General features: G+C 51.6%; 9 protein-coding genes across 9 annotated transcripts; 3 read left to right on the top strand and 6 right to left on the bottom strand.

Moving 5' to 3' along the window:
* Nucleotides 1–330: 330 nt before the first annotated feature.
* BO97DRAFT_402015 (uncharacterized protein) lies at nucleotides 331–2,070 on the bottom strand. Its single transcript, XM_025694390.1, has one exon. It carries the CDS (start codon nucleotides 1,825–1,827, stop codon nucleotides 463–465), a length of 1,365 nt encoding a protein of 454 aa, XP_025556556.1. The 5' UTR covers nucleotides 1,828–2,070; the 3' UTR covers nucleotides 331–462.
* Nucleotides 2,071–2,717: 647 nt separating this feature from the next.
* BO97DRAFT_402014 (DUF1993 domain-containing protein) lies at nucleotides 2,718–3,578 on the bottom strand. Its single transcript, XM_025694389.1, has one exon. The coding sequence runs from the start codon at nucleotides 3,504–3,506 to the stop codon at nucleotides 2,976–2,978; it is 531 nt and encodes a 176-aa protein (XP_025556555.1). The 5' UTR covers nucleotides 3,507–3,578; the 3' UTR covers nucleotides 2,718–2,975.
* A 907-nt stretch (nucleotides 3,579–4,485) lies between these two features.
* Nucleotides 4,486–5,219, bottom strand: BO97DRAFT_419640 (uncharacterized protein; the record flags this gene model as incomplete). Its single annotated transcript, XM_025696576.1, has 2 exons — nucleotides 4,486–4,781; nucleotides 4,922–5,219. 2 exons carry the CDS (start codon nucleotides 5,217–5,219, stop codon nucleotides 4,486–4,488), a joined length of 594 nt encoding a protein of 197 aa, XP_025556554.1.
* Nucleotides 5,220–5,496: 277 nt separating this feature from the next.
* BO97DRAFT_419639 (uncharacterized protein) lies at nucleotides 5,497–5,971 on the bottom strand (the record flags this gene model as incomplete). Its single annotated transcript, XM_025696575.1, has 3 exons — nucleotides 5,497–5,678; nucleotides 5,734–5,831; nucleotides 5,889–5,971. The coding sequence occupies 3 exons, from the start codon at nucleotides 5,969–5,971 to the stop codon at nucleotides 5,497–5,499; spliced, it is 363 nt and encodes a 120-aa protein (XP_025556553.1).
* Nucleotides 5,972–6,854: 883 nt separating this feature from the next.
* BO97DRAFT_474420 (uncharacterized protein) lies at nucleotides 6,855–8,962 on the top strand (the record flags this gene model as incomplete). Its single annotated transcript, XM_025700324.1, has 3 exons — nucleotides 6,855–6,912; nucleotides 7,413–7,457; nucleotides 7,521–8,962. 3 exons carry the CDS (start codon nucleotides 6,855–6,857, stop codon nucleotides 8,960–8,962), a joined length of 1,545 nt encoding a protein of 514 aa, XP_025556552.1.
* A 1,598-nt stretch (nucleotides 8,963–10,560) lies between these two features.
* Nucleotides 10,561–12,242, top strand: BO97DRAFT_333786 (FAD-binding oxidoreductase; the record flags this gene model as incomplete). Its single annotated transcript, XM_025691377.1, has 5 exons — nucleotides 10,561–10,749; nucleotides 10,811–11,024; nucleotides 11,085–11,485; nucleotides 11,547–11,923; nucleotides 11,987–12,242. The coding sequence occupies 5 exons, from the start codon at nucleotides 10,561–10,563 to the stop codon at nucleotides 12,240–12,242; spliced, it is 1,437 nt and encodes a 478-aa protein (XP_025556551.1).
* A 598-nt stretch (nucleotides 12,243–12,840) lies between these two features.
* BO97DRAFT_439329 (hybrid sensor histidine kinase/response regulator) lies at nucleotides 12,841–17,027 on the bottom strand (the record flags this gene model as incomplete). The annotated part of the gene is made up of 5 exons (XM_025697975.1): nucleotides 12,841–13,433; nucleotides 13,510–15,056; nucleotides 15,121–16,379; nucleotides 16,460–16,598; nucleotides 16,687–17,027. 5 exons carry the CDS (start codon nucleotides 17,025–17,027, stop codon nucleotides 13,204–13,206), a joined length of 3,516 nt encoding a protein of 1,171 aa, XP_025556550.1. The 3' UTR covers nucleotides 12,841–13,203.
* Nucleotides 17,028–17,805: 778 nt separating this feature from the next.
* On the top strand, nucleotides 17,806–19,012 carry BO97DRAFT_6037 (uncharacterized protein). Its single transcript, XM_025700935.1, has one exon. It carries the CDS (start codon nucleotides 17,994–17,996, stop codon nucleotides 18,717–18,719), a length of 726 nt encoding a protein of 241 aa, XP_025556549.1. The 5' UTR covers nucleotides 17,806–17,993; the 3' UTR covers nucleotides 18,720–19,012.
* Nucleotides 19,013–22,633: 3,621 nt separating this feature from the next.
* On the bottom strand, nucleotides 22,634–24,735 carry BO97DRAFT_409832 (uncharacterized protein; the record flags this gene model as incomplete). The annotated part of the gene is made up of 5 exons (XM_025696111.1): nucleotides 22,634–23,502; nucleotides 23,581–23,859; nucleotides 23,910–24,108; nucleotides 24,254–24,545; nucleotides 24,611–24,735. 5 exons carry the CDS (start codon nucleotides 24,733–24,735, stop codon nucleotides 22,634–22,636), a joined length of 1,764 nt encoding a protein of 587 aa, XP_025556548.1.
* Nucleotides 24,736–24,798: the final 63 nt, after the last annotated feature.

The following is a 24,798-nucleotide window of genomic DNA, read 5'->3' as shown; positions in this document are numbered from 1 at the left end:
GTTTTGACTGTTTCCAAAGACTAACTAAGCTAACTCCGTCACTTGATAGCTCCTAAGGCTACCAGTGATTAGAATGTGTGCTTCGTGTGTTGACTAAAGTAGTGAGATGTTGTGTTTCTACCTAGCGCATATAAATTCTCTGGACGGTGTGCAGAATGTGTCTGCTCCTCTCCTACACATAAAAACTCGACGTGAACCAGCCTCTGAGGCATTGGACTACCGCAAGAAAATTTGGCCAGTCAGAGACCTGGTTGCGATCAGACTAACACTTCATCTTCAAATTCACGATACCATATGGTTGGTTGACCCAAAGCATGCTTAACTTCTTTCATTGTCTCAAAGCAGAAACTATACACAGCGAGATTGCAAAAACATCAGGGTTCGCCTACAAAAACCTGGCGAGTATAAGGAGAAGGTCCATAGAGCATAGTTCCTTCCAACAATACCCATCTGAACGGCAACTCATTGCACGGATGCCGGCGGCGGCAGAGAGAGCAGCTTCTGGTTGACCTTGACATCATCCCCAGCCGTCCAAGAGAGCTTGATCTCTGGGCGAAAGATAAGACAGTGCGTGCTGCCCCCGAAATGGAACAGGCCAAGCTGGTCACCCTTGCTGACATCAACGCCGACCGACACCGTCGGCTCGCAGGAGCTTCTCTCCATTATACCGCCAAAGACGCATGCGACTGTGCCCAGCTTCTTGTTGTCAATGAAGATTAGAGTTCGGGTCGCTTCGTGGGCCGCATATGTCAGAGCGGACGCTGAGGGAGGGATCGCGTCTTGGGGCAAGTTAGACATCGGGTTCCAGCCGCCACGTACGACGCCCTTGAGCCCGGGATAGTCGCTCTCCGCCTCTTTCTGCGACTTGCCCGATGGAATCGCGTCTTGGGGCAAGCTAGACATGGGGTTCCATGCGCCACGGACGCCTTTCAGGCCGGGATAGTCACTGCCCGCGCCGGTCTGCGAGTCAGTCGAGGAGCCGGCGGCGTCCTTGCCTAGGTAGACCATGGGGTTGAATCCGCCGCGGATGTTCTTGATCCCGGTGATCTTGCCCGAGACAGGCGCGTGCCACCTGTGGTAGTTCATGGGGCCCAGATAGGCCTGGTAGATCGTCCCGCCGATGAAGTCGTTGGCCCGCTCGTCGCCGTCTAACATCTTGCTGAGCGAGTACTGCTGGCTCTTGATGTCGAAGGTGTCATTGGACTGGATGTCATTCTGGATCAGGAATTTTGTCGCGTCGCAGGGCGACACGATGATCGTGTCGTCCTCTGGGTCGGCGACTGGTCGGCGGCCGTCCCGGAGCCTGCGGGTGAAGAAGTCGTCGAAGGACTTGAACCCCCAGTGATCCGTCTTGATGTTGCATTCGAAGTCGTCTTCAAAGTCCTTTAGCCTCTCGTCGCTGAGCGCCTCGCTGCTGAACCAGCCGCCTGGCTGGTCGTTCAGTACGTTGGCTGATTCCGGAGACTGCAGGTACACCGTCCAGTCTTTGAGAATAGCCTGGAAGGCCTGGTCGACTTGCTCATTCTGGAAAAATGCCTGGCCGGCCGGCGTCTTGACGTAGGGCTCGATCAGGTTGGTCAGGATCCCAAGACTGCCGCCGCTGGTTCCCTTGGCGTCGGCATTGTAGGTGGGAGCGGTGCGTGTGAGCTTGCTCAGATTCGACAGGAAGCTCCCCAGGTTCTGCTTGGAGCCAGCCTGAGTGAACATCTCGGTTGCATTCTTGAGCAGCAGAGGATCACTCTTGATCAGGGATCCGAGCTTGGTGACTGTCGCGGAAGACAACTCCCCGAGGTCGGGAAAGGGCACGTTAGACTTCAGGAAATCCATTTTGGTGCTGAATGGCTAGAACGTGTAGATTCTTGACCGGAGAAAATTAAGAATAAAGAGTCTCTAATCACTGCTCAGGGAATGTGATCGCTTAAGTAGAGCACGACCGGAGGCAAGCCGCTGCTGGCGCCTCCACTGTCACCATGACGCGCACATATTCTCATAAGACGTTTGCATCTCTCTATGTGAGACAGATCATCAGCTGCAAAACTCAAACGTTCGACCGATCCGACCCTACTGTGTTGACGATTGGATGGTGGAGTTTGGTCAATATGTGTTTAGGCTGTGGTGGGACATTTGTTAATCTATGAACCCTGCAAGACAGTGGGCCTCGTCGGTGCTGATACCGGTTTGAGACTATCTTTGCTTTTTGTTTTCCTCGGTTCTGCATCAGACCATTCAACCCCGCAGTTACATTGCGTTGCATAGACGGAGGTTCGTAGTTCGCGAGTCGCGCCGATCTGCAGTCTGTGCGATGTCATCTTGCATCGGAGCCGGCTCTAGATCCTGGATCATCGTGTCATGGTTTCACGAGTTTTAATAGGATACCTTGTGTTCCTTCAATCAGAGGGAGTGAAAGAAGCCTGTGAGACGGATCTTCACAATGTGTATGACTTGATGTTCTCTTTTCTTCCTATTCTGTACTCAGACGAGGGTTTCTGTGGTCGCATTTCGTTTCTATGACGCTCGTTCCGGTTACGGCCATTCTCATTGTTGAAATGGAGAGGTGAACCAGTTGGAAACATAATTGGCCAGATCTCATCTTGATATGCGATGAATGATCAGATGCGGCATACTTAAATCAACATGTAAATTGGTTGGGGACTTGTTGAAGACTATAGTACTTAGTAGAAGAAAAGTGTTGGTATGAGATGTGGGCGGGGATGAATAAATTCTGCCAACTGGCTTATAGTGGCGGTGGCTGCACTTTTGTGGCGGTACAAATCAATCTGGCACTACTCAGCCACTGTCTATTCATCAACCTCATCAATAGGTGCTATTGTAGATGCTGTTCATCTGATATCTTCTCCATATAGACCATAAATGTCCTCCCAATTGACCCTAACCCTATAACACTGTACAATAACTTCGAACTATACATCGAACTGACAATAGGGGTGTCTCCACTGCCTGATTGATGAACCCATCTACTTGTTTCCCCCAGCCATGCCCGGGAAGAACCCCTCATAATAATCGCGCTTCCCCAGCGGGACGCCCTCCTTCCGAAGGATCCCATACGCGGTCGTCAGATGGAAATACACGTTAGGCAAGACGACGAGATGAGCATATTTGGCCCCGCTCATCTCCACCGTCACCCCGGGGCCCATGGGCGTGGGCTTCGACTCCTCACCCTGCGCGTTGACGACCGCCTTGTCGGCCTCGCGGAGCAGTTTCAACACCATCGCGATACGATCCTGGCCTTCCGCCAACGTGGTGGGATTGTTGTCATAAGCAGTCGGTTCCGGCTGGGCTGTGAGGCGGGCAGCAAGTAATGCGCTGAATTTGGTCGCCAGGCGGATCTGGTCGGCGAGTGGATACATGTCATCGTGCAGACGGGCAGCAAGGAAGCTGTCGGGATCGTTGGGGCGCTGGGTCTCAGCCGCGGAGAGAATGTGCGAGAGGGTCCTGAGGATGCCCTCGAGCACGACGATCGTGCCGTCGTAGAGTGTGTGGGCCATTGTGGGTTGATTTTGTGGATCAGCGGAGATGAAGTCCGGTGGTAGGTTGGGGTGTGATTGCGGACGGGTGGGAATCTAGGTGCGTCTTACTGGGCTGGGGCGCGGACTTATTATATGTTGCGTTTGTTTGTCAGGTGACTTCGTGTTGCGCTATAATTCCTGCAAATGGGGGCTGAATCCTTCCGGGTCGAGAGACTGTGCTGTGAAACTAGCGCCTCTGAGTCACTGCTAAGCCTCAATTCGCAACACTTGTTATGATGGCGGACTGTAAGACGGATCTTATCCTTGTCTACACGTGATGTTGGACTGTTATCGATAAGATATGCAGACTGACGTCACGGGAATTTTGACAGGTTGTTCAGGCTGCTCATAGCTTTAGTTACTCTGGTGGAATGCGTATGCGGTTGAGCCGTCCTTTCTTTGGTTTAACTATCTTCCAGATGTCTATAATGCTCGTTCTATTGCCTTTTAACTTACAATCTAAGCCTAGCAAGGTTTGATAATGAGTTTTGCAGGCCAAACCTGATAGTTCATAGCGAAAGTGGACACAGCATATGTGGTGTTGTGCCACGGGGTGCGAAACAATTGCAGAATTGCGGCTCGAAGGTCTGAATCAAGAACCCAAACAGTGGTAAAATGATGACTGCGGGAACATGCATCGGAGCAATATCAATGGATCAATGCGAGCCTCTATGCCACATCCTGGAATCCCACACTGTGCCAAACCCGAAACGTCGCATAATATCTTGGTTGGTCCCGGTCTCCATATAATTTGTAGATGTTCCGCATCGCCTCATCGGTGATCTCGTCTCCATCAGCCAAAAAAACAATAACTCTGGCCCGGTGAGAAAGTCCGGGCGGTCAGAAACCACAAAAGAAGCCTGGCAAGGGTCCCTGTCACTGGGGTCATCGCGATTGTACCCCTTTTCTGGAAACTTGCGAGCCCTTTGTCCTGGGGCGGGCTGGGAAACTGCCATTCCTACCTCGGGTCGCGAATGGGTCGCGAATTCATCAACTCTCGATAGAACGAGAGAACTGCACTCAATGATCGGTTGGGCGCCGAACAAAATTCAGAGCCTACTGTCTCTCCTGCAGGGATGTGATCCAGGATCGCGGCGGTAGCGCGCCCCATCGTCGGCAACATCAAGGGATCTTTGCTGTTGGGAGCGAATGTCACGTATACGATATACCGGAGTTCTGGCTCCAGGGTAGGGACAGCTCTCGACGTTAGGACTACAGCCCCCTTGTCGGAGGATGGCTGAATAACAGCATTCTCTTCAGGCAGTGAGTCAGCTCTGCGCTGTCATGCCTCTACAGCCCCCGGCCAGGCAGTTGAATCAACCGGTTCGGATCGCCCTCACCCGCCTCCAGGCCGTAATCGTACACATCACCCTCAATGACATCGTGACGCTAACTTCGAATGCGAAGGGAGGCTAGTTCTCGACGGGCGCGGTAGACATTTCGGCACTTGCGAACCACAAGATCCTTCCAGTCCGGCCAGACTTCCTCCTCCCATTGCTCGTCGTCCTCATGCGTGGGAGAAGACAGGGACGGCCGTATAGACCTGGATTGCGAAGGTGGCTTGTATTGTACCCGGGTCCGGGCTGTATTTTTGTGGACTAGCAGGGCTGCAGGCTGGCTTGCATGCTCTTGATAAGGCTGAGCAGTCCATTGATGTCGCTTGACCTGCGGGGTGTTTTTGTTTCTGGCCATTGCTTTTTCTGGGTTGACAGGATGGCAGTGGTAGTTGAAACTAGGTGAAGGTGAGAGGAGAGTGAGATTGCAAATCAAATGGTGGAGTTTCTGTCGGTTTATCCCTGATTTGATGGGCGGTCCTTATGGCCGCATGCACTACGATATCTCAGGTAGCCCGGCACCTGGAAGTAGTCGATTCAACTCTGCGTAGAATTCAGGTAGTGGACATGAAATGAAAATACTCATGTAGACATAACAATTAAAGTGACGAATAAGCTAAGGTAGGGACTTCTGTCTAATTATACAAGCACTGCACGGTCTTGGCATTCTTGAACCAGTATCCCGCCTTCGTCTCGCCGCTGCCCTGCACCCAGGTCGTCAAGTCTGCGATACCAGGGCTCACAAAGCCTCCCGAGTTGAAGTTGCCCTGTGTCATGTAGCAGTTGCCCGGCTCGACGAACATGGAGCAGACCAGACCTGGAAGACAAACGATCAGCATGAGCTCTCCGCAAGGTGTTGTCCAATCACTTACCCTCATCCGGTCCAATCGAGCCCAGAGTATCCCAGAAGCTGATGTCAAAGCACTGACCATTCTCGAAGGAGAAGAGGGAACAGGGACCCGTCCAGTTACTGTGTGACAGAGGTAAGTGCTCATGTTCATCACAGCTAAGATCGAAGTCAACTTACGGTCCGGGACACATGTAAACGTTCTTCTTGGCTGCGGCAACGCCGGCGAGGACGGCCACCGTGGCGAGGGAAAGGACCTTCATAGTGGTGGTGATATGGATGGATTTGATTGAAAAGAATGGAGGTAACCAGAGAGGGGAGACTCGCGACCTCTTTATATAGCATTCTTTCACTCACGAGATAGATCGGCGCATGAAATCTCGTATGATCGTGAGTAAAACATGTCGAATGGTTGCGCAAAGAGCATATTGTGTGTCTGTTCAATACACGAGGTTGAAGCATCAGATGGAGATGAGTATGAGACTAGAGGCCCCGGATACGAGAACTAGCGGCGGGACTGTCACCCAGGGGTCCAGCCCAGTTTCTACTTGGAGTCTAGCGGCATGCCTGGTGGCTCGCTTTGCTACTTCGACTATCTCGCTCTCAGCGTCTATTCGTGGACTTACCGATTGTTTGAAGAAGGGTGGAATGTCACCTTGTCAGGATTTAGCCCTATCTAATCTAATCTCTCGCCACCATTTTCTGCACAAAAATGCTCGTGACTGTTTCGCTGGGTTGGCAGGGGCCCGCAGGCGGTAAACCCATACTTGCGACAATAAGTTGACAGTTGCCCTAAGAACAACTTATATAAACGAGGCTTCGTGATCTAATGATTTATATCTCGGCATAACGAGCTCTCTCTCGTTGTACTTGTGCTCTGTATCCCATGCATATACAAATCTCCTGCACGCCATTTGCTTCTTGCAATAGGTAGGAACCCGTGCTGTATCGAAAAACCAGCTCGACTAAATATCAAATATATGTGACCAGCCATTGGAATTATTGGCAGGTCTGAAATGCTTGCCAGCAGTCAAAGGCAACGAATCTAATTCCGCAACGGAGTATGTCGGCAATTGGTCCAAATCTAGCCATGTCTCTTGCTCTACGCTGTCTGCCCTTGTTCGGTGCCTTCCAAACTGCTTGACAATGCTTTTAGACGGGAGGTATCACAGAGTGGTAAATCCGTACGCCAACTTTAAGCGAGGTATGAAATCTCGTATCCGAGCGCGGCAATACCGGTGGTAACCAACGGGACGAGCCGAGGAAGATGCCGTGGACTCGGTCCATCGTATGGCAACGTTGATTTCTTGTGAGAAATGTTGCAAAAGGGATGTTACTGGGCAAGGCAGCGAAGTCGCCAATTCTGCTTCGACCAAAGACAACGAAAGAGTTACGAGGTCTACTCTTCAAGCGTGTAAGCTAAACGAGTGCGTAGAGTGGAAATAATTCGAATTCTCGTTTCCCGCAGCCACGGCACTGCTATGAGGCATGCACCCTTGCCGGTCCACCATCTCAAACAATCTTTGCGAGAAGCAAGCGTAGTAGCCAAATTCTAATTCCACGGTACAACGGGGTGGAGACGAACCGGCTTCTCTTTCCGTTAGCACTAGTGGAGCACAGTCTTGGCAGCCGAATTACCCATTCCCCTATTCATGCACTCCACGCCTGAGTCACAGCGTCTGATAGTTACGTGAACATCAACAGCTACAAGCATGATGTCGCATTCAAGCACGTTTCTGAGATACGCAAGTCAGTTATATCGAGTCATGTAGACAGGACACAGGCAGGATTTGTCATTAACCCACAAAGTAGGTCCTAATGAGCGCCGCACGATCAGTCGCGAAGACCTCGGCTTCTACCATGCCGTCGTTGTGGGTGCCATTTACGAACTAGACAAAGATATCGATGTCATATCGGCTCGCTCTTTTATCTCACCCTTACAACAATGTGTATTGCGACATACATACTTGAGTGTGGTGGTCAACGACAAGCACACCGAACAGCCAGCCTACGAGGCAGTGGAAAGCGTGAATCTTGAGAACCACATTACCATCCTCGACAACCACGAAGTTAGTAGCGAAGTGGAAGCGATGGCAATCGAGAGTGCCCTACCATCCCTCCTGGACCGACCATGGCCGGCGGATCTACCACCATGGCGTATCGTCGTCCTCCCGCTCCGCTCGCCGTCCGCCGCCACTGTAACGCGTTGCTTGATCGCGTTCGCATTCTCGCATACCCTTGGCGACGGTGTTGTCGGACTGACCTTCCACCGTACCTTCCTCCAGGGACTGCGGGAAGCCCCCGATACCAATGTACAGGGCTCAGACTCATCCGTGGTGACGCTCCCGCGTAACCGCACGCTTCCACCTCCCTTCGACACCCCCGAAAGACTCCCCATCTCGTGGGGCTTCCTCCTCCGCCCCCTCATAGCCGTCTACCTGCCCAAGTTCCTCGCCAACATGCTAGGCATCCGCGCCCACGCCGCCCAGCTTGAGGCAGGCACGTGGACCGGCTCGCCCATGTTCTTCGACCAGACGGCCCCGAAGCAAAGTCGCGTTAAGCTCCTTGAGATCGAGGCCCCACTACTCCAGAGCGCATTGCAGGCTTCCCGGCGCCACGATGCCAAGCTTACAGGACTGCTGCACCAGCTCATCGTCCGGGCGCTATCCAGGGCGATCCCAGATGACAATGTAACTAACTTCATCTCCGGCACGGCGGTCGATATGCGCGCCTCGATCGGTACGCCGGCCTATACCTGGGGACTGTTCGTGTGCGGTCACTTTGAGGGTCATCCGCGTGCGGCTGCTGATGCAACGCAACCGGAGTTGTCAGAGGAGATGTGGGCCAGAGCCAGCGCCATGACGAAGAAGCTTGCTGAGTGTGGTGCGAAGCTGCAGGACCAAGCGGTCGGGTTGCTGCGATATGCGCCCAGTATCAGGAATTGGACGTTGGCGAAATTGGGCCAGCGGCGAGACTGCTCGTATGAGGTTAGTAACTTGCTGGCTTTTGATGGTAGTGGGGATGAGACGAGCCCCAAGCATTCGAAGATTAGCAAGATGGTCTTTGTGCAGCCTGGTAATGCGACTAGTGGGGCAATCGTGTTCAACTTTGTCAGTGTTAGAGGGGGCAGCTTGGTGTGCGCGGTGAGTTGGCAGGCTGGGGCTTTAGGTGTACCAGTAGCGGAGGAGATGGAGTTCGTTGAGGGCGTGTGTGCCTCTATTCGAGCCGATCTGGAAGTTTTGAAGGAAAGGTGATTGATATAGGGCCGATGGCCGCCGTTGATAGATGAGAGTCATTCGGCAATTGCGTTTGCCCGCTTCAAGGCGTAGTATAATGGCGCTGCATTGTATCAGCAGATTAGAACGAAGACTTCACTGTCTAGAGTAGGGTTTGTGTGATTCCAGGCTGCGAAAGACTAGTTGCGAGTCGATGCTTATTGCCTGAGCATTCAGGCAAGAGACCCTCACGTGCATGAAAAGGGACCGAATGATGCCCGTTTCATTCCTCCCATCTTCAATAAGTTCAGGGATAGAATTTGAGCCTGGAATAGCGAAGAACCAAGATGGATAAGGTCTGAGCATGCGCAGGAGCGTGAGGAAGGGCTATTTGTTGTATTGTGCATCGGCCGCTTGAGACTAGCACGCAGCCTAAGCGGGGTCTATAGGTAGCGAGCCCAACTCCGAAACCGAGCCCGAAGAGAGGTCTTAGGCCGGGGACGACGGCGGGGAGGCATTGGATAGCAGTGCGCTGGTAGTTAATAGCTGAGTGAGGCTGAGTGGTTTTTATGTAGTTGGTTAGTAGTAGTGTGGTTGTTGTTGATATTTGGGGGAGTCAGGTCAGGGAGGCATTCAAAGTGAGGGCGGCAGTGTTTAGCATGTTTTGCTTTTGTGTTTGCCTGTCTGCACGTGCAGTTCTCGCCTTTCTCTCTCTTGCCAGGTCTTTTCCATCTTGTTCAAGACCAATATTTGTTTTGGATGCGCACTATAATACCTTGCTCTGGTTTCGTTTCAATGTCAGCAAGTAGTATGATTCATTCTTAAAACCAGAATAAAGATATCTGTATCGAACATCAAGTCCCTATGATAAGGTCAGTCAGCTGACCGCGGAAGATGAGCATGCTGGAGCTTCACAAAGAAATGCAGTCTTACAGAATACAAGATAAGCGACCGACAACATGGTGGATGAGCAATCACTTGTCTAGGAGCAGAAGCCGAACTAATCATGCATGCGGACCACCAATCCCAAGTCTGGAGAGTCAATGACGTGTGGATCTGTTGGATTTAATCCACCGACGCGGATGCAGTCTCCACCGCATCTTTCAGATCGAAGAAATAATCGGGTCAACCGGATGGTCTTTCTACTCGGTGCAGAACTCCGATTTACTATCTAAGCCAGATTCGAAAGATGCCCACCAATCACTAGAAAGCCCATCTTTTGCCTGGTTTCCCTGATCCGATGGTGAGATCTCATTAGCGCACCGCAGCGATAAGCTACCCCGGCCCTCTCGCCAATAGTGTATCGCCCTCACCCGCATCTTTCACCCGCACTTAATCTCAATAGTTTATTTTTGCTTCTCCGGGAGGACATGAGATGACGTATCAGATTAGGAAGTGGAGCATGCCTCGCCAGGTTCTGCATTAATTGGACCTGACTTTCGTTTAGGAATTGAGGGGTTCGATGCTACATAAATACAACCAATGCCCCTGTCGTCCTGGGACCTACGAATCCTTTTGTGTGGAAAAGGTTCATACTCATGATGTCTCGATTACTCCTCCAGACTGCTTGGTGCCTAGCAGCCGTGGCTTGGACAGCGGCGGCATCACCTGCTCACCATTTGATTGGGTCTCGTTTCATGACCCGCGCAGACTTGGACGCAGGGCAAGTCCAAACCGAACTCGGTCCCCTGCTATGCGAAATATCTAGTGTCTTTGGGCCGGACAGCCCCTTGTGGGCGAATGCGACTTCCCGATATCAGGAGTATAAGCCCCCACGGGTACAGGTTGCCGTGCGAGTCGGGTGCGAGGACGACGTCGCAAAAATCGTACGTCCTGAATTGCACTGCTAATTGATAGCTTTTACTTAGCGAGGCGTGATCAAAATAGGTGAATTATGCCAATGAGAACAGTCTGCCGTTCTACACGGTCAATCGAGGCCATGGAATGACGATCACGCAGGGACAGTTCCAGGGCCTGGAGATCGACATGCAACTGCTAACAGGGATCGAGATCAACTCTGATGGCAAATCGGCCCGGCTGCAGGGCGGGACATACACCCAGGAGGTCATCGATGTGCTCTGGGAACAGGGCTATGTAACAAGTGAGTCGTCTGTTTCACCTGCGTGCATGCATCAAATATAGGTCCTAACTAGGAGCGAAGCAACGGGAAGCTGCGCGTGCGTCGGAATGATGGGTCTGGGTCTAGGCGGCGGGCATGGACGCCTGCAAGGGTCTTATGGCATGGTCAGCGACAACTTCGTGAGCCTGAACGTGGTCCTCGCAAATGGAACAGCTATCGTGGTGTCCGAAACCTCCCATCCAGATTTATTCTGGGCGATGAAAGGTGCAGGTCATAACTTCGGTGTGGTCACCAGTTTCGAATTGCGCATCTTTCCTCGCCAGGTCGACACCTGGTACTATCGCAACTATGTGTTTTCACAAAGCAACCTCGAGCCATTGTTCGAAGAGCTCAATCGCTTGCAAGGCAATGGTACACAGCCGGTCAAGATAGGGTGGCAGTTTGTCTTGTATGAGATGATTGCCGAATTCAGTCAAACGGAGGTAAGTGGTACCGGAATACCTTGTCCGAGCGCTCGGAGTTTGACAAGCTAACGGGGTGAAGCCAATTGTATTGTGGTCATTCTCGTACGCCGGCTCCGAAGAGGAGGCCCAAGAGCTACTGGCCCCCTTCGATGCTCTAGGCCCATTGAACATCACGGGCGGCAATGTCCCTTACCCCGAGATTGCCAATGCCCAGAAGACCGGACTGAACGATCCGGTCTGCGCTCACGGATTTGAGCGCATTGTCTCCACCGCCGGCTTGCAGATATATAATGTGACGGCCCAGCGGGCGATCTATGACGCCTTCGATGACATGATTCAAACCTACCCTGCATTCAATGGCTCAGTTGTCCTTATGGAAGGCTACCCCGTCGACGGAGTGCTGAAGGTCGACCCAGCCTTGTCGGCATATCCCTGGCGAGACGACTACCTGCTCACGTATGTTTATGTTTGGACTGTATTGCACGATAAGTTATATGCTAACGTGGTTTTGTACTGCAGGTGGGCTTCGATCACATACCCGCCAAACTCGTCATTGGATGCCACGGCTATCGAGTGGGCGAGTCGGTTCAGGACCCTCTGGAACCAGGGCCAACCCGCCCGGCGACCGACAACCTACGTCAACTATGCATTCGGGACCGAGTCGACGGAGTCGATGTACGGATACGAGTCATGGCGGCTGGACAGATTGCGGAGCCTGAAGAGAAAATATGACCCGGAGAACAGATTCTCGTACTATAATCCGATTCCTATCTGAAACTCAGGGAGATCGTGGAGAGATGCTGAGTTGCGTGGACACATGCTGGCGGATAAATTCACATAGCTGTGCAGGTTCGACTAGTCTTTTGCTGCCATTCTCCATGGACACCAATTATGTGGGATATTCTGGTACCTGTGGATAGATAATTCTATCTGCAAACTTATTCTGCATATGTTACTGGTCACTACGTCTCAGTACTCTACAAGGTAGGTAGACATTTGACGCATCGAGTGGACTCGCCTTTCTCTGCCGAAGCTGGAGGTATAAATGTTGTATTCGACCAATCAGCCACGATGGACAACTACTAGCTACTGCCAATACCACCGTAGGGGCTGGAATTGAATAACAGAAGTCCCTCAGGAGTGAATAGAGTAGACATTAAAACCGCATACCCAGACTGAGTAATAGAACATGTCGGCGTGCGATGCATGATTGTGTTGTGTACTTTGACGTTGTGAAAATATACAATCCCCGCTAAGAAAGTCCAAGCCAAAGCCCGTTCCACCACCCACTTCAACTCCACTGTCCCCTCCAAACCAACACCGATCCTGACAAGATGAGCAGGGAAGATCGTGTCCCGCCGCCCAGTCCAGCTCACGCGGGTGCGCAGTCTGCGCGTATGGATTTGCCAAACTCAAATACACCATATAATCCGGCAAGGTCGAGCTGTTCATCATTCCTGTTCGATACGGTGCAGCTCTCGACAAAGAAAGATCGTAAGATAATCTAATTCATAAACTAAACTCGTCAATGGGGTATCGAGCGCCTAAACCGTATACGTGACACAACAATCAGAGTCCCCTTCGCAAACCGCAAAACCGCATTAGCCACGTATATAAGCCACATCAAACCTGATAAAAGAAAACAATGAATAAAATAATGAATGAAAGAAGCCAGTGTGAGGGCAAGATGAAGCCAAATTTGTCTGCTGTGGCTCCTTTGTCCTCATATGTCGCCATTATAATCTGTCCTGCTCCCAATTGTCCAGAAACTGGGATATTTTCTCGAAAGAGAATGGCTTCGTCACGAACATGTCCATTCCCGAGGCCAACGCCTCGCTTTCATCCTGTGCACTACTCAGGCCGGTAAGCGCAATAATCTTAGCCGATACGCCACCGTCTCGCTCCCTTTCCAGGGCCCGAATGGCGCGTGTAGCTTCGAATCCGTTCATCACTGGCATCGAGATATCTGGAGCAGGAGGCGGTCAGCATTATATTTCATCGTGAAAGGGGGGTGAAGGGAGTGAGGAAAGGTGGAAGAATACCCATGAAGATCAGGTCGTAGCCCTCCTTGACCTGCTCCGCCGCTTCAACTGCCTGTTTTCCATTCTCGGCAGTGTCAAGCAACGCCAGGTGCCTCTTCTTCAAGAAGGTTAGAATGAGATTTCGATTGATTGGATTATCCTCGACCACCAAGACACGTGGCCCTCGCGCCGTTCTTGTCATCTCCGTATTCTGAGCAGAAGACCTTTGGCACGAGCATAATGATGGCCGGGACTGTGTAATGGCTGCTGATTGTTGCTCGTCCGGTTCTTCAGGCACAACCGCTGACTGAATAGCAGCAGGAGTTTCTGATTGTTGATTCATGCAACGCTCAATCGCAGCGGCCAGCTTCCATGGCCCGCACGGCAGACGCACAAAATTAACAGTAGGGGCAGTGGACAGCCAGCCAGGCAGCGGGTTGGACTGCGGTATTGAGGGGTCCCAGAAGACAACAATAGGTGGTAATATGGTGTCGGCTTCGAAAGTGACGGTGGTACCTGCGTCCACAAGCATGAGATCCACGGGTAAGTGAGAGGAGTGCGGTATAAGCTCTATGCCGAACCAGTCCACCAGGTAGCGACTGATAATTGACCACCGGGGTGATAACTCGGTCTTGTCTCCATCTCCCTCAGTAACCACACTTGCTCGCTGTCCCGCATATTTACCAATTATTCCTGTGCCCTTGTTGCCCTGCACCGTCAATTCCTGGAGCCGACGCTCCACCGACACCTCTTCCAGCCCCGGGCAAACGAGAGGGATCGACACCTTCGCTGTGGTACCCTCGCCAGCACAGCTTTGGAAGGTAATGTTGCCTTCGAGCGATTTTACCAGACTGCGAACGATAGATAGCCCCAAGCCCGTACCCACAGCCAACGGATCCTCCTGTGCAAAAGGAGTATAGAGCCGATTTCGCAGGAACTCTTCGGATATGCCTTTCCCCGTATCTGATACTGTAAGAAGTAGGATGTCTCTGGGTTTACCATAACCAGACTTTTTCTGAGGCGCTTCCGTCAACGTCATTTCTAACAATACTTTCCCCGCCTCGGTGTATTTTAGAGCGTTCCCAACGAGATTCATGATGATCCGACGCAGAGCTCCCGGGTGAGTCTGAAATATCCAATTGTGTCGCGCGATATCCAATAGTACTTCCACTGCGTGCTGGTCCATCGCGCAGGATGTTGAGGCCAGCGACTGCACCATGTCATCGGGACAATCGGACGGCGCCGAGGACCTTTGCCCATACGCATGGCCCAGATGCACCCCTTCCACGACTTCCTCGGCCAACGCACTCAAATCCGTTGCCACGGATGTGTCGAGTAAGGATGCGCCGGAGTTAGTTCTCTTCGTGGTGCGCCGCTTTGTATGAGCGCGTCCTCGCTCGGCAGACATGGTCTTGCTGTAATCCAAAACCTGATTCATGGTATCGAGTAAGGTACGTCCGCACTTGGAGATGGTGTCTAGCAATGACCGTTGAAAGTCATTCAGACGGGTGTCGTGCAAAAATTCGCCGGCAGCCATAATGCCGTGCAGGGGACTACGCAGTTCGTGCCTGTGTCGATAGATCGATGGGTCAGTCATAGTGGTCTGGCAATGCACCCTAGGGAGGCTCTTACGAGATACTACCGATGAAATGACTCTTTTGGCGGTCGGCGGCAACAGATTGCATGCGATTGAACTCGGCCATGATGGATGACGCAAATCCGAGCATTGAGCTCAGCTCGACAGATGGGTTAAAAACACGCGTCTCCAGGGTGTTCCAACAAAAGCAACCGGCAAACCACTGCGAATCAGCCGCGTTCCAAAGAGGCACAAAAGCAACCTGGGTCGCTCCAGGGAAATAGCGATTGAGCGTCGTATTCTCAGAGACCTTTAATCCTTTCGATCCTTCTGCGGTCTCGTCGAGGTGTGTCTGGGGTCGATCATCATCAGAACTAGATAGCAGCCCATCGCGATGAAACGACCATAGCCTTCCATGACGGTATCGACAGAACAATTGATGAAGAAATTCCAGACTCAGCTCCGATGCTGGGTACTCCGTCGTTGACCCTGACCGTGGGGAGAAGGGTTCCTGGGAGGTGGATACTGCCAGAACCTGAGGCAAACCAGGAGGCTGGCGGGAATATTTCTCGCCACCCCATCTTGAGTCATACTGCAAAGTGGGATCGGCTCGGAGGAAGATCACTCCTCCGTCATTTCCCAGCTCCAGGCTTTCGCGAAGCAGGTTGGCTGCTCGTTGAAACATCCAAGAATCGCCAGCCGAGGCCTCCATGTCTTGGCGTGCACTGGCCTCTGATATAGATGTGGACCCACGCCTGTTCCGCGATCTTGACCGTGTCCCGGAGGAACGCTTACCCTGACTCAACGTCTGCCGAGAGCTGTAGGATCGCTGAGAACGAACCTCATTGCCGCCCGCAGATTCAGCGGACCGCGGGGCAGACCGTGTGGAGCGAGGTGGCGGTGACAAAGACGAACCTGCGCCCGGGGCAGGTGTGGTGGGAAGACTCGCTGCTTCAAATTCTGAGCTGCCTTCAACAAATTGGTTCAGGGCCTGCGAGAGCCGCGCAGCGCGCCGGCCGTCGGTTGCTTGACGACTGACAGACAGGTATTCTGTAACGAGAGCGCCAACAGTGACCAGGGCTTCTTTGTCTAGCTTTGACAATCCATTGGGATGTGGTCTCTTATCCAGGACAAATATAGAGCCAATGTTAATGCTCTTTGCTGCTGTCAATGGCGTTCCCGCGTAGAAGCGGAAGCCGGGATCCCCTCGGACGAAGGGCAGATCTCGGTATCGCTCATCTCGGCTCAAATCATTGACCTCAACGAAGGAGTAGTCCTTCTTCTCCCTGTTGGAAGGGGGAAGATCCAGAGTGTCCTAGGTAAGAGTGTGGTAAGACAGAGAGTTCATTCGAGCGACATGCAGCTTCGGTGAATATCGGACAGGGGTATGTATACCTTGCACATGGTCCACTCATCCAGCGACAGGCTGGCATTTCCATTCCAAATCCCATCGCCCAGATCTTGCAAATTCAAGTCCCCTTGGCTTGTTTGCGCGGCCTGAGCGATGATATATTGCGAGTCTTGATCGGAGACGCTAAACACTCATCAACGAAAAAAAAAGGTGCGAAGCGGCCGACCATCATGAGGCAAGTGGAAAGACCAAGTAGGTATTGGACACATACCTAATCAGAACACGCTCAACGTCCAGCCGTAACGCCGCGAGTTGAGCGAATGATGTCAAGGTTGCATTGTGGTGACCCAGATGCGGCTCCGGTATCAAGGGGGATGGGTGGCTGTTCCCGGCGTACAGGCGGGGGCTGCTGGATGGGGGAAGATACTGAGCATTCAAGGCCCCGTGCGGAGAGAGATCTGAATCAAAAGCCCATGTCACATCTTCTGCGATAGGCGAAATGTGATTTTGAGGGTGGAAGATGCTGTAGACTTCGCGGGCTCGGCGGCCGGCGCCATGGTCTAGTGAAGGATCCCATCCGGCAGGGGATTTCCCAGGGGGAGGAGGGGTCATCGAGCTTGGGGAAAAGACCAAGTCCGGGGCATGTGAGCAGAGAGAGAATAACGATAGAGGTACTAGGTACAGTACTCAGCGATAGTGTTGCAGGAGGATTGGGGAACTACGCCGACATTAGAAATTGATCAAAGGGGGAGGAAAAGTGTGTAATGGTGCAGTCACGGGTGGGTGACATCATTGCCCAAGTCGGAAAAGTCATTTCCGTGATTGGAGGGCTGGGCACGTGATCTCGCCCTGACTCAGGAAAGTTCCGTGGCTGGCTTAGCTAGACTAGATCAAGTCTAGCGTGTTGCTGGGGCCCCAAGAGTCGGGTGCTTTCAAACAGGCCAAACAGCTCGAACAGGACATACCCGACGGAACCACCCGCCTGGGTCGGTCTCGGCCCTCTTAGCCGAGCTATTCTTTCTGCCATCTTTTTCCGCTCCGCCCCCAACTAACAACAAACCTTCCTGAGTCTCAGAATTGATGAGTTAAGAATTATCACCAGATGTGCTGCATTATGGCTAGGTCGAGCTGACATTCTATTTCCCCTTTGCTCCTTCAATTGGCTTTCTTGGTTCTAGTTTTCTGCTGCTTAGTTTCGTACGCCCCGACAGTCCTTAATGAATATCGATGTCGATGCATGTTAAGCTAAATATATCCTGGACTGGTGGAACCCAAAGAGGACAACCCTTGTCAATGTCAACATTAAATTGCTGACTGTGCGACGATTTACCAGCAGCCATTCCTTTTCACTTGCTGGATTAGTTCGATCTCATTTTCTTTCATCGTCCTGTATAACTATGACTTCGTTATATTTAGCTTTCACCCGCACTCTCACACCGGAGCCATGTATGTATGTATGCGCCGCCGTAGCGGTCCGTCTTTGGTCTAGACAGCCTTCCGTACAACAGAACATCAGGCAGGTGACACAAAGCGTGCTCTCCTGATCTCGTGCTTACATGTCCTTCCGGACAAGACAGAATGCATGAGAGGAATGTATTGAACATGATCTACGGAGAGAGGAAAAAATCCTATTTCAAAATAATCTTCAATTGTTTAACAGTAAACAAGGTGTATAAGGAAAGTGTGCTGAAAGATCATCTACACCTGACCGGTCCGCCGCATGTTACTGCTGATCATCTTCCTGAGAGTTCTAATCAGGTACGCCCCCGGAATACAGCAGTTCCTATCGAGATATTGCTATCAAAAATAGAACAGACCAAAGCAAGAGTCTCGACTTATTCTGCCTGTCATTGGATGATCCTGTGGCCAGATCCTGCGAGCTTCATAAAACTTGTCCCCGACCGCTTCCTGCACCCGGCGCCGGATTCGGTGGTGCCACAGCAATGGCCATGCTTGCCCTTAGAAAGCTTCGTTTCCACTGCCGCAACCAAGGTACAAAACGCTCGTCGCCGTGTAGCGGGTACAAGGCGGGCCCGCTGGCTGGATCCAGATACAAGGTCATGCGATAACCCCAGCGATACTCGGTCTGATGCGACCCGCAAGTCCTACCAGCCTGGCCCGCCGGACACGTCGGGTCAATACAGCAGGGTTCGAATCCGTACAGTATCACTTGATGGAGGTGGAACACACCACCATAGGTGGGAACGGGCGGCACTCTTCTGGGCCAGTGGTGGCGTAAGAAGTCGATGCGCTTCTCCAGCGCCGCAGCGTCGCCTGCCCTGTTCGGATAGGCTATCGTGCTGAAGTCTCGAGCATTGCCTCCTACCAACGTGAAAATTTCGGTTTGCCACATGGTCGAAAAGACTGCGATACGATTGTACGTGCTGAATCTCTCGTCGGTGGCACGCATGTAATCGTGTGTTGAGACATTGATTCTGTAGCCCTCGTTCAAGGGGAACACCTCCTCAAGCTTGTCGCGCCATCGCGCAATGGTCCGTGGGGCCGCCATTTCTGCATGATGAACTCCTCTGGTTTCAGACATTCAGGGAATATATATATACAGTTGTTCGAAACTTAACGGAGATCTGTTGTGCGATCAATGAGGAATTTCTCGCGAAGTCATCGAATAGAATGAATGATGGAACGGAAATGTCAAATTAAAATTTGAAATTGTCGGTGCTCTCTAGTTATAGACAAGCTAGACAGCAAGTGAAGATGGAAGGTTGATTGAAAACTTCCTGCACATGGTATGCCCTTCTACAATAACAGTTACTTGGTCAGGTAAAGGAGCATAATAAGAGCTTGTTGTCTCCATGCTTGCACTGTAGGGTATAGGCAGCCTCCGGGGTGACAGGTATAACATAACGATAATCGAATAGCTGATCCAATTTCATAAGCAAGGTAAATTGATGATCATCTGCGAGTCTCTAGCCACTATATGGGAACAAAGAGAATTAGGGCTATAGAAGCGGGTATCCACCAATCACACAGATGGGGATAGAGCCCGGCTTGGTCTCCTGCTTCGCCGTGAGTCCTGCAACCCCCTTTCCTTTTCTGACTATCCGGCCTCTTGTTCATTTCTCTCATCTCCATTTCGGGTCCTTGACCTCAAATCAGCGATTTTTCCATCGTCGTCACTACCTTTACATCGGAGGATCAATCATTCTCCCAAGTCCCTCCGTCTATTCATTGATTGACACGGCACAAAAAATGCTCTGCCAGCATTATCTTCAAATGTTTTAATCGCCGGGATGGGCCCTTAGCATGCCAAAGAAGCCTCGCTGATTGAAGCAGTAAAGAACAAATGCTACATCTGCCAGCCCATGCAGCATGATCTTCCAAGGCAGGGTGATGGGCTCATGCATCGACCCTGGAACTATCGCGTCTATGAAGATTTAGCGTACTCCCAGCGGATAATCGACGACATCATCGATGGCGAAGAACGGAACGACTTTCGGCCCTCCCAGACCCTGATCGCTGTTCCCAGCTCTACTATCGCCTTCAAATCTGTCCCTCCCCCGCGGGACTCGTCTAGCCGCCTCAACGACGCGGCCGCTGCGGCAAGAACCTGGATCTCCCCGTGACTGGTTGAGCACTACTGTGTAAAGAATCAGGCTCCCGAGTTTTACCTGAGCAGCTCCTAGAGTTGCGAGGCGATATCATCCGCTTGGTCTCATTGGCCGAGGCAAGGGTGTCGGCGCTGCCGTACGCGGCGTTGAGTGACAGGCTCCCGCACGCCTCGACCAGCCTCCTCGACGAGCTTTCCAGAGGTTCGTTGATCTCACCTTTTCCAATCGCATATCATGAACCCTATCCGCCTTCTTCAAGCACTTGATATTCGCTTTTTGTTTGCCCAGGCGTCCTGCGGGCCAGCATCATTAGCGTCCTCCTACCACGATACCGACAAAGCTCTCCATTGCTCCTCCACATAACCCATCTACACGCACTCAATACTGACCTTGGCTCTCTCAACAACAGCCGTCGCAGACCAAAGCTCCTTTCAACAGGCCCCAGCGGACGTTATAATGCCGTTTCAGGTAGTGAGCAATGGCAACATCTTCGGCGCAAACGACACCAACGAGACTGCAATCACCATCATCGCCTCTCCATCCACAATCGTCTGCATCGCGCGATCTCATGGGACTACCTCGAAAGCTTCCTCTACAACCAGCCCCTATCCGATTACACAAGAGCCATCCAAGAACGCCTCTGGTCTCCGCGAGTACTGAGGCTAAGACAAGGGGAAGTCTTCTGGGATTGTAGCTGCCTGTCGCGCGCGAGCGAGACTCTATCTGAAGGACACCCGAGTCTCGAGGTCGAGGATATTTTCACACTTTGGGTCTTCAGCATTCCGGAAACGGAGGAACGGGCGGTGTTGGAGCCGTTTTGGAACCAGGTTGTAGGCGAGGTCACAAGCTGTAGTCCCAGGGACCGATTAGGATGCATGGAGTGGGTTGCACAGCAATTGGCGGAACGGATGGGCGATGTGTATCTTGGGGGGTCACTTTTGGAGGTCTTTGCCCCAGAGCTTGAACTAGATAGTCAAGGATCCTTGGGAGCCGGATTGTGGTGTCGGTAATGGTCGGGATGGGCGGAATGCCTCTGTTGGGACAGGGGTTGACGGGGTGCCGACGTGGAGTTGGGCGTCTATGGATGGAAAGGCGTATCTTCCCTCAGGCGGCTGGGGGGACGATATGAAATGCTTAGCGGACAGGATGGCGTATTCGGTTCTACGTGCCTTGTCGGTGATAGGTCTTTGGATTGAGACTTACGTGGTTGGTGTCTAGTGGGACTTCGGGGGAGAGGTGGAAGATGGACTTTCAGCACGTTTTCCGACGGGATGTTATCACGTTAGTCTAGCTGCTTGCGGTAGTGAAGAGGCAGGATCTCGCAAACGCGTTGCTTTTGTGCAGCCGCTAATAAGGGCTGAACCTAAAACACCACCCAAGAAACAGAAATTGAAGGGAGGATTACCATTGAGCCAGAAGACAAGATATTTACACCGCTGCCAAGATCATTATTCTCATGTTGCTTACCGCTTGGGATAGCAGGTTGCTTTAACTCTGCTCCGTAAGGCTGTATGTGTCCAGGTGTGTATCAAGAAGTAAAAGGCATTGTGTAAACCTATGGTGGAGGAGATGAGATGAAAAATCAACCACAGGTCTACTGGAAGGGGTTCAAGAAGCACGGCTACCTCGTTAAAGTTGGTTACCATCTCCGGACTAATATAACCACCCTTGAGCGCCTTGGAAGTAAGATGTTAAGTAACATTGCCTAGTGAAATTAGCAACCTTGCCGCGACTGAGTGCATGCTCTTCCTTCGGATTATGTGTTAGTAAATATCAAAACGCGCGGTGATAGAAAAGTCTCCGCCTGCCGTGAGGAAGCCTCCGGACCCCGTAGGTAACGAACAGGTCCCCAATAGCATGAACTTGTGAAGGTCCTTGGGAAACGTGAGGAAGTTGAGTAGGACTGTCGTGGGATGCGCTATCCACGCACATGTAACACATGAAGCAGCCATAAGCTAGGCAGAACGTACTCATTTCGGCACAAATTGGTGCAAGGCAAGGAGCTGAAGAGAACTAATCGAATGAGCTAATCTGACTTTATTGGTAAAAGACTAATCTCTCTGAACGCGTTGCCCATGCCCCAGCAGTTGAAACATGGGATCAATCCTGCATTTCTGATATATTAATATAATAGAATTACCGTCCATGTGACTATTCACACGAGGATGATTGGGTGGGGAGCAAGCATTTGCACCGGGGAGCATGTGCGCAAGATGCAGTCCCCGACCATTTGGGGTCGTATTAGATTCATTTTATGCAGCTGCCTAGTGCCGGCGTCTCCGGCTCTGCATCCTCGTGGGGGTCTGAGCACTGCACTGATAGATTTGGGTATGACCACCTCAGCCAGCCACAAAAAGGCAAAGGAGAAGGAATGCGGGGAAGTCAGAGAATGCGTGTTAATAGGCAGTCAGAATAACAGGCTGAAGTGTTTAGCACATACGATGATCTAGTGTCCTTCAATCTGGTGTTTAAAATTCATACTCTGGTCCCCTGCGCAACTGTATGTAGCCTAGTTGGTAATCTATAAGTCGGCTCTCTATCTTATGGGTGAGTATCTGCCAATTGAATCTCTAGATTACTAGGAAGTACCGTTGCATCGGCATAGATGAGATACCTATTAAGGGACATTTTGTTCTTCCCCTGTAAAAGTCAAAAGATGGACTGCATCTCTCCAGTAGCAAGACCAAGACCATACATAGTCTCATTACTGACCATGGGCAAATCCACTCGATAAGGGAACCACTGGGAGGCCAAGCTGGCGCCCCGGTGGCTTGTAAGCAATATCTTGAAGACAAGATCCGACCGGCTTCGCGAAACATATTCCACGAGGCTATTAAGAAACCTCATCACCCAATCTAGCCAATGTATATGAATCTGGTTGCTGAAGTAGTCCACGCCATCAATCATGCATAGGACAATACCAGTGGGAATCCGTTTGATCACGTTCGCAAAGAGGTCGCACATAGTAGACAGATCCTGAGATGCAATCGTGTGTAAGCTATCTTCTACCAAGAAACTGAGATCGAGGCTGTTGGCCTCTGTGAGGGTCACCGCCACTTGAGCTATCAGAGATCGCATCATCCCCGACGCGCCAGCGAGGTTATCCTGGGGATCGCAATGTTCCCGGCAGAAAAACGCGACTGGCACTACACGCTCAGTTGAGGCAAAGGACTTCAGTAACATCGAGCAGATGTAGGTCAGCGGCGAGACGGGACTCTCCTGTAAGATGTCCTCCTCCATCATTGAGACCACAAGAACCTCAGAGCGCATGACTTGAAGCCAGGTGCGGAATCGACAATCCTGCAGGACGCCAGCAATCTGGTCTTCAGCATCACCATCCAGAAGTCCTCCTAAGACTAACAGCCTCCTTCTTTCCGTGATGATGACATCGACTGTATGGTCTACAACATCGACGTCGGGAAAGGGGCTGGTCAAGTGGAGCGCAGTGAGGAGCTGCTCGATTGTGATGTGTACTCGAGTCACCGGGGGAGCTTGAGCTGAATCATATGCGTCCAGTACTGATGAAACAGGTCAGTGGGAGGGACTAAGGGCTCGTTTGGTGCGTCCGACCAAATGAGACACCAAGTGAAGCTTACTCGGTTGCATCTGTTTGATCTTGTCCTGCAAGATTGCCTCCAATCTTTCCAACGATGCTGCCGCGCGTCTTAGATTGTCTTTCATTTCGTCCTGTCCTTCGCCGATACGGACCACGTTTTGGCCCATATCGTGGACCTCAATACTCAAGCATGACTTCACGGCCTTTTCAAACGCAATCGCCTTCTCTCCAACACTGGTGGTAATCTTGGTTTCGAGTTTCTTCCCATAGTCATCCTGTTGTACAAAGGCTTTTCCTATTGCGATCACGCCTCGAACCACTGAACAACCGTGAGTAGCGCATTCCAAATCAATAGAACAAAGCCCTTACCACCCTTAGTCTTCGATATCCATAGTGTTATCTCCTCGACCGCATCCAAGACGCACATGTAAAGTTCGTGAGATTTTTCCAAAAGCTCCTCGCTCCATGAATAGGTATAAAGATAGGGCGAGACATCTTGAATTGGCTGCGACAGACTGTCCAAAGAGCCCAGAACAAATTCGCGAACGGTACTCATCCGATTGGCTGCCTATATATAAATGAAGTTAGAGCTGGGAAACCAGAAGATACTGAGATCTTATGGCAGACAACAAGAAAGGTAAACAGGAACTCAAAATTTGTCAGTGGAATGGATGCAACAGGAGACAGCCGAGGCAACGCTGTTTTGCACGCACGTTGTAGACCAGCTTCAGCCCCCCGCATATGACTCCCATATAATCGCCGCTAGGAATCAGTTCTGTCAGGAATTCCAATCGAGAGGCAACGTCTCCGACAACTCGAATCGATTTCCGGAAAAAGTTCTTCTTTCCGTTCTGTTTGTATCGTAAGTCTAATGCTTTTTGCGCCTCACTGCGGACCTCCTCCCATGTCGTGGTGTGCTCGAAAATGTCTTTGGCCTGACTGTCTTCAGTATGTCTGAAGTATGCCCGCATGGCAGCTTTGAATCTCTCCTTTCGATCCTGGACGCTGTATATGCTTGTCAACATGCCTCGAAAGCCCACATTCAACGGTGATCGGACTTGTAGACTCACCGAGGAGGAGGATCTGGGAGTTTCTTCTTTCTCATACGCTGAGCTTCGGCAAATGCCCAAGCCGGGTCAACCTTGGCGGCATTGTGCTGGATCCAGGGGGTGACGGTGCCTTTTGCGTCGTTCATTGTTGGACAGGGAGTGTCGAGCCAGCCCGTAGGGAGCATGTGTGGAGCTAGAAATTCCGATGT

Source organism: Aspergillus homomorphus (genome assembly GCF_003184865.1).
Source record: "Aspergillus homomorphus CBS 101889 unplaced genomic scaffold BO97scaffold_1, whole genome shotgun sequence".
Taxonomy (NCBI): Eukaryota; Fungi; Ascomycota; class Eurotiomycetes; order Eurotiales; family Aspergillaceae; genus Aspergillus; species Aspergillus homomorphus.
The sequence above is the reverse complement of the archived record's forward strand: the minus strand, read 5'-3'. Positions and strand labels throughout refer to the sequence as shown.